General features: G+C 46.4%; 1 protein-coding gene across 1 annotated transcript in view; it reads left to right on the top strand.

Annotated features, from left to right (window-relative positions):
• The window catches only part of LOC112077671 (E3 ubiquitin-protein ligase TRIM71-like), an 18160-nt gene extending 11088 nt beyond the window's left edge, over positions 1-7072 (top strand). The window contains exons 3-5 of the mRNA XM_070441795.1: positions 1429-1596; positions 4629-4763; positions 4919-7072. Of these exons, the coding sequence (XP_070297896.1) occupies positions 1429-1596; positions 4629-4763; positions 4919-6370 (1755 nt within the window). The 3' untranslated portion in view covers positions 6371-7072. The remainder of the gene's footprint in view (positions 1-1428; positions 1597-4628; positions 4764-4918) is intronic.
• The last annotated feature ends 1262 nt before the right edge of the window (positions 7073-8334 follow it).

The following is an 8334-nucleotide window of genomic DNA, read 5'->3' as shown; positions in this document are numbered from 1 at the left end:
TTTGAAAAAGCTAGCTTTAGCTTTCCTAACTGCCTGTGTATATTTGTTCCTAATTTCCCTGAAAAGTTGCATGTCACGGGGACTATTCGATGCTAATGCAGAATGCCACAGGATGTTTTTGTGCTGGTCAAGGGCAGACAGGTCTGGAGTGAACCAAGGACTATATCTATTCCTAGTTCTACATTTTTTGAATGGGGCATGCTTATTTAAGATGATGACTGTTGCTATAGAGACATGTACTAAGTATTATACGGTGCTTGAATGAAGTTCTGGATACATGCCACACATCCATGCACTTTAGTGGTAATACATAGGAACATATCAAAGATAAACATCTTTAGGGGCTCTGTATTGTAAATATTGATGTTCTTGGCAACTGACCAATGTAATTGTTTATTGGCCTCCTTTCTCTATACAATGTAGTGATTGGCCTGCATCACTCACCCTGCTTTCTCCATCCTATCCTGTACGCTCTACCCTTTCACTCCTGCAGTGGTGGAAAAAGTAGCCAATCGTCATACTTGAGTAAAAGTAAAGATATCTTAATAGAAAATGACTCCGGTGAAAGTCACCCAGTAAAATACTATGTGAGAAAGTCAAAGTATTTGGTTTTAAATATACTTAAGTATCAAAAGTAAAAGTGTAAATAATTTCAAACTCCTTTATTTAAGAATGATTTTTGTGTTTTTTATTTATTTACGGATAGCCAGGGCACACTCCAATACTCAGACATAATTTACAAACAAAGCATTTGTGTTTAGTGAATCCACCAGATCAGGCAGTAGGGATGACCAGGGATGTTCTCTGTTTAGTGAATCCACCAGATCAGGCAGTAGGGATGACCAGGGATGTTCTCTGTTTAGTGAATCCACCAGATCAGAGGCAGTAGGGATGACCAGGGATGTTCTCTTGATAAGTGCGTGAATTGGACCATTTCCCTTTCCTGCTAAGCAAATGTAATGAGTACTTTTGGATGTCAGGGAAACTGTATGGAGTAAAAAGTACATTATTTTCTTTAGAAATGTAGTGAAGGAAAAAGTTGTCAAAAATAAAGTACAGATACAAAAAAAAAACTACTTATGTAGTATTTTAAAGTATTTTTACTTAAGTACCTCACACCACTGCACTCCTGCTTCTCTTTCTCTTTCATTATTTCTTAGCCTTGTTTCTTCTTTCACTCTGCTTTAGACAGGACTGTGTCCAAAACACTGAGTATGTGATGCCGTACAGTACATCGTTGTGCAGACCGAGGCAGAGCCATAGCTTAATGTCATTGTTACTATTATTAAATCGTCAGGACCCGACAGTCAACATGTTAGATACTGTACAGAATGTAACAATAGAACTGGCTGCGGTTGGTTGTTGCTGTATGTGAGAGGATAGCTGTTCTGTTGTTAACTATCTGCTTCTGTGCCTGTCCCTCTGCAGGTTCTGCATTTCTTCTGTGACACGTGCTCCGTGCCTGTCTGTGGGGAGGGCAGTGTGGATTGTCACTCAGGCCACAGCCTCCGCTACTTCCAGGATTCCCTGCAGGACTCCAGGACCCTCACAATCCAGCTGCTGGCAGACGCCCAGCGGGGCAGGCACGCTGTACAGGTGGGTAATGTGATGCAGGTCAGGCACGCTTTAGGTGGGTGATGCAGGACAGGTATGCTGTACAGGTGGGTGATGGGATGCAGGGCAGGCACGCTCTAGGTGGGTGATGTGATGCAGGTCAGGCACGCTTTAGGTGGGTGATGCAGGACAGGTATGCTGTACAGGTGGGTGATGTGATGCAGGGTAGGCACGCTGTAGGTGGGTGATGTGATGCAAGCATGCTGTAGGTGGCGGGGACTCTATGCAGATCTATAGGGGGATATACAGCGGGAACTCTACGTAGATCTATAGGGGGATATACAGCGGGAACTCTACGTAGATCTATAGGGGGATATACAGCGCGGGAACTCTACGTAGATCTATAGGGGAGATATACAGCGGGAACTCTACGTAGATCTATAGGGGGATATACACGGGGACTCTACGTAGATCTATAGGGGGATATACAGCGGGAACTCTACGTAGATCTATAGGGGGATATCAACGGGGACTCTATGTAGATCTATAGGGGATATACAGCGGGAACTCAACGTAGATCTATAGGGGGATATACAACGGGGACTCTATGTAGATCTATAGGGGGATATACAGCGGGAACTCTACGTAGATCTATAGGGGGATATACAACGGGGACTCTACGTAGATCTATAGGGGGATATACAGCGGGAACTCTACGTAGATCTATAGGGGATATCAGCGGGAACTCTACGTAGATCTATAGGGGGATATACAGCGGGAACTCTACGTAGATCTATAGGGGGATATACAGCGGGACTCTACGTAGATCTATAGGGGGATATACAGCGGGACTCTACGTAGATCTATAGGGGATATACAGCGGAGACTCTACGTAGATCTATAGGGGGATATACAGTGGGGACTCTACGTAGATCTATAGGGGGATATACAGCGGGAATCTACGTAGATCTATAGGGGGATATACAGCGGGAACTCTACATAGATCTATAGGGGGATATACAACGGGAACTCTACGTAGATCTATAGGGGGATATACAGCGGGGACTCTACGTAGATCTATAGGGGGTATACAGCGGGAACTCTACGTAGATCTATAGGGGGATATACAGCGGGGCTCTATGTAGATCTATAGGGGGATATACAGCGGGAACTCTACGTAGATCTATAGGGGGATATACAGCGGGAACTCTACGTAATCTATAGGGGGATATACAGCGGGAACTCTACGTAGATCTATAGGGGGATATCACCGGGGACTCTACTTTGGTGTGTGTGTGTATGACGGCCACTAGTCAGCTCTGACAGTTTGTATTCAGAGACTTGACGGCATCAGGAGCAGAATGGATCATTAGTGTCCTGTATCCCTCCAGCCTCACAGGACCCGGAGAATGGGAGTGGGAGGGAGGGAGAGAGGGAGAGGCCATAGTGCCCATTTATAGCCTCTCTAATACCATGTCTGCGTCCCAAATGGCACCATGTTCCCTACATAGCGTACTACTTTGACCAGAGCTCTATGAAGGGAATATGGTGTCAGCCCTATGAAGGAATAGGGTGTCAGCCCTATGAAGGGAATAGGGTGTCAGCCCTATGAAGGGAATATGGTGTCAGCCCTATGAAGGGAATAGGGTGTCAGCCCTATGAGGGAATAGGGTATCACTTGGGATGCAGGCAACCACAAACATTAGGCCACTCCTCCTTAGGCTACTGGCTGGGAGATGGGTTGTCATCCAGCTGTGAATAGAGAGTGAAGGGTGTTGGAACGGGATGGCTTTGGGAGGACGGACACAATGGAGAGGAATTCTAGGAAGACACTTCCTTCCCCCCCCCCCCCCCCTCCCTATCCCCCAAACCAACTCACTCACATGGCAATGAAATATGTATGCCCCTCCCCTTTCTCAAAACACAATAGAAAAGCACACCTCCCCCTACCCCCTTCAGTCCTGTGACACTCAGTTGGTGTTTTGAGGCTCACTTAACTTGAAGACCTAATTCATCAAATGCTGCTAACTCAATCTAGGTTGAGTGTTTTTAGCTCCTGTGAAGAGGCTGTACTATGACTAGGACCAGCCTGATAATCCATTATCTCCTATGAAGAGTTCTCATGGGTTGTGTCCCAAATGGCACCCTCTTCCTTATGGGCCCTGGTCAAAAATAGTGCACTACATAGGCAATGGGTGCAATTTGGGACACACATCATGTTCATGGGCTTGAATGGCACAAAGCCCGAGCTGTAGAACTCTGTCCTGAAAGGTAGAAGACCTTTGGCCTAAAGGGTCACATTAAAACACCATAATCTCATTTGCCGCCTTTTTCTGCCTGTTCTGCCACCCCCTTAACCTCTGACCCAGGATTTGTTACCCCTATAGATGACGTCATTGGTGCTTCCTCTCTGATTGACACCACCACCCTGGTAGTACCCCTCATTCCATTGGTTGAGCTCAGTCCTGCCGGGAGGGATCAGGTTACGGACGGTTGTCAGCTCCCACCTAGTGAGAAGTTCATTTAACCTTTTTGTCCTAGTCAGTCACACTTTATATCAAGGCCATTTAGCAGACACTTTTATCCCAAGCGACTTAGTCATGCGTGCATACACTGTATTCACTCTCCCAACAGTTAAAGGCCTGTCTGCTGATAAAGCATTTTGGTAGCAGATCTTAACACAGTCTTAACTTAACGCTCTGAGCTTTAGTTCCGACCCCTATATCCACCAGAGGTGCCTCTATGGGGTGACTTCATGATGAGGACCAACTACTTGCTGGAAAACAGTTGCTGTGTTGGCCTGGGGTCAACAGCCTCTCTCCAGCAGTAGTACTGGAGCCAGTCTGAGGTATTTCAGTCACTTAACCAGCTGGCCTCATACTGAAAGGACTTTGAGAGGTCACGCATCAATTTTGGTGCAAAAAGGTTGAGAAACCCTGATTGACTGTATCTGATAAGGAACAATGTGTCACTATTTAAAGGTCTTAACCTGTGAATAATGTGTCAATGTACCATTCAAAGGTCACGCTACATTTTGTCCCCACTAAAGCAGTTTCTTAATGATTTACCTGCAGCTGAGCATTGAGAAAGCCCAGGCCGTTGCCGAGCAGGTGGAACTGAAGGCCATGGTGGTCCAGTCAGAGGTCAAAGCCATCACAGAGCGTCATAAGAAGGCCCTGGAGGAACGAGAGTGTGAACTGCTGTGGAAAGTAAGTTGGTTTTCTGCTAAGTAGTATCATACTGTAGGACCTACAGTATATTTACACATTCCAGCAGTGTTACAAAACCTAACAGACAGGTTTAACTATCTTTTCTTTCTCCCTTCTGTCCCTTTCCCCTCTCCCTCCTTTTTCCCTCTCTAAAGGTTGAGAAGATCCGTCAGGTGAAAGCCAAGTCCCTCTATCTCCAGTTAGAGAAGCTGCACCAGAACCTGACCAAGCTGGACAGCACCATCGCTACAGTAACCCAGGTCCTAGAGAAGGGCAGTAGTTTGGACCTGTTGCTGGCCAGAGAGAGCATGCTCCTCCAGATCACAGAGCTTAAGGCCCTCAGGGAGCTGTTACTACCGCAGGATGATGATCGCATCCTGTTCACCGCCCCCGACCAGACCTTGCTCCTCGCCATCCAGTCCCTAGGTCTGGTCAGCTCCGGGGCCTTCGCCCCCCTCACCAAGGCCCAGGGAGAGGGGCTTTGTCGGGGCTTGCAGGGTAAGCAGGCTTCCTTCACTGTGGTGGGGTATGATCATGATGGAGAGCTCAGGCTGTCTGGGGGGGACGGTGTGTCAGCTGTGATGGTGGCGCCCGATGGTAACCTGCTAAACGCTGAGGTGACCGACCATCAGAACGGGTTGTACACGGTCAGCTACCTGCCCAAGGTAGAAGGAGAACATCTGGTGTCAGTCCTTATCTGCAACCAGCACATCGAAGGCAGCCCCTTTAAAGTGCTGGTCAAGTCTGTCCGTAGCAATGGAGGTATCCCCTTGCCGGTGGCCTCGTTCGGCAGAGAGGGGGACGGAGACGGGCAGCTGTGTCGCCCCTGGGGGGTGTGTGTGGACAAAGAAGGCTACATAATCGTAGCTGACCGAAGCAACAACAGGGTGCAGATCTTCAAGCCGTGCGGTTCCTTCCACCACAAGTTTGGTACGCTGGGCTCCAGACCAGGCCAGTTGGACCGACCAGCTGGGGTGGCCTGCGACAGCCAGAGGAGAATCATCGTTGCCGATAAGGATAATCACCGCATCCAGATCTTCACCTTTGAAGGCCGGTTCCTCCTCAAGTTCGGGGAGAAGGGAACCAAGACCGGTCAGTTCAGCTACCCCTGGGACGTGGCGGTCAGCTCGGAGGGAAAGATCCTCGTCTCAGACACCCGGAACCACCGCATCCAGCTCTTCAGGCAGGACGGCACCTTCCTCAACAAGTACGGCTTTGAGGGGGCTCTATGGAAACACTTGGACTCCCCCAGGGGCGTGGCCTTCACTCAGGAGGACCACCTGGTGGTGACAGACTTCAACAACCACCGTCTGCTGATCATCCGGTCGGACTGCCAGTCGGCCCGCTTCCTGGGATCAGAGGGAACCGGTAACGGTCAGTTCCTGCGGCCGCAGGGCGTAGCAGTGGACCAGGAGGACCGCATCGTGGTGGCTGACTCCCGGAACCACCGGATCCAGGTGTTCCAAACCAACGGTAATTTCTTATGCAAGTTGGGGACTCAGAGTAGCAGCTTTGGACAGATGGATCGCCCGTCGGGTATAGCTGTTACTCCAGACGGAAGGATTGTTGCCGTGGACTTTGGAAACAACCGAATCATTATGTTCTAGGCTAGGCAGTTTGTCTGCTGGTTTGCAAAGAAAGAAACATTGAAGAGGAGATTTTGAAACACACCCATCAGAGGCAAATGTCTTTGTGAGCAAATGGAAACAGTAATATTGAAACTTGACCTTTTCTCTCAGTTATTACCTCTATTTTGAAAGAGCAAATCAATGCAGTACATGAACCAATGCCAACAAGGGGTTATTGTCAAAAGCTGACATTTTGAACTCTATAGTAGGCCTTCTGTGACACTATCTGGCTCGATAGTTGTCTTTTCTCCTGATGTGTGCGTCAAAATCTCTGATTTTCTCAGGGAATTTCTTGCATTCTTGAAAGATTTCCACTGCATCATACCTACCTCATGTAGCTATGTTTGAATGTACTCCTTTATTATTTGATGCAGAGATTTCGCCAGTGGAATTTTGATAAAGTAACTACCTCAATGCAAGAGAAAAGTATAGTTAACATGAAGTAACATTTGGTTGATATTTGCACAGAAAACGCACACACATTTTCTCTCATTGTTACTGTGCACATAAAGGTGTGAAATCCCAGAATGTTGCTGAGAACAATGTATAATAATGACTGTGTTACATACATGTGGAAACGTGGAGTCAGACATTTTTATAAACTCGGCAACTGTTATTTTTCCATTTTGTTTTTGAATATGCCTCCATACCTCTGTAAAACCTTTTTACCTCATGTCACGACCACATAGTACCTCAGAACTCCAGTGTCCTCAGGTTGATAGTATGATCGAGTCCCAAATGGCACCCTATTTCCTAAATAGTGCACTACTTTTGACCAGAGCCCTATGGACCTTGGTCAAAAGTAGTGCACTAAATAGCGAATAGGTTGTAATCTGAGACTCGTCCTGTAAAATGGATTCTCTCCACAAAATGGCTGCTGCCAGTTTGCTATAGGCAGGTTGAATATTTGATATCAGTTACCATTGTCAGTTCAGTCAGTCGTGTGATTTCAGCTTGAAGGGGAAAAAACATTTAACAAGGAATTGACCACCTTGAATTGGGTGAATCATCAGAATTGTTATTTTCTGGGCATCTATGAAGAATTGTGACTTGAAACTACTGGCAATCATCATTGTTGTTAGATGAATGAATACATGTCAGGATTAATATATCCTAAGGCAACTAGTGCATCCGGCCACAACACAGTGAAGATTAGACAATGACACACTGGTGTGGATTAACTTGGATTTAATCTGAACCGTGTACGACTGCTGAGTCTAAATCTATTTACTGATATCCATTTAGAAATCAATGAAATCTGTGTAGACTAACTTTCCTAAGAGTAGAGGGGTCTAAGAGTAGTGAAGTTTCATCCTGATATGTTTGAACAACGTTTCTGCACGTTTGGTGGTTTAGATTGGCACCCTAATGATGCCACCATGTTCCTTTCTTTGTGGTCGTTGTTTGAAAAGTCAATCGTTGCCTCTGTGCCTCGACTCTGTTCCCGTCAAAGAAAGTCATCCGTTTAGCTTTTTTTCCTTCAAAATAGAATGCGTCATTCATGGGAAACCGCTCTGAAAGAGAATATTGTTTTATCCTGGTGGCAAATAAAATCATTTTTAAAAGTAAAACTGACCAGTAAATTAAAAGTGACAGCATTGATGTTGATCTCCATTGCCTCCATAGTATTTTCAATAGATATTCTCCATAGTAACCCCTAGCTGCTTGTCAGTTGCCTGATGACCCACTCATGTAGCCTACAGATGGCTGAGTAACCAAAGCAAAAGGCTCCACATAATTAGAATTCCATCAGCTGCTGCTCCCACACCCACATTCACCCTGCTCTAAAGTGTGATGGCAGTTGGTCACATTAGACGTTGTAATTTCAGTCAGCACAGCAGTTCTTCTCTATTGTATGTACCTGTCTGAGAGAACAGAACCAAACCAGATCATTCATGGTTCCACAGTGGCTATTAACTACAGAACACCAAGAACCAGTAAAA

The sequence above is a fragment of the Salvelinus sp. IW2-2015 genome, unplaced genomic scaffold, assembly GCF_002910315.2.
Source record: "Salvelinus sp. IW2-2015 unplaced genomic scaffold, ASM291031v2 Un_scaffold4816, whole genome shotgun sequence".
Lineage (NCBI taxonomy): Eukaryota > Metazoa > Chordata > Actinopteri > Salmoniformes > Salmonidae > Salvelinus > Salvelinus sp. IW2-2015.
This window is presented reverse-complemented; position numbering and strand designations above follow the sequence as displayed.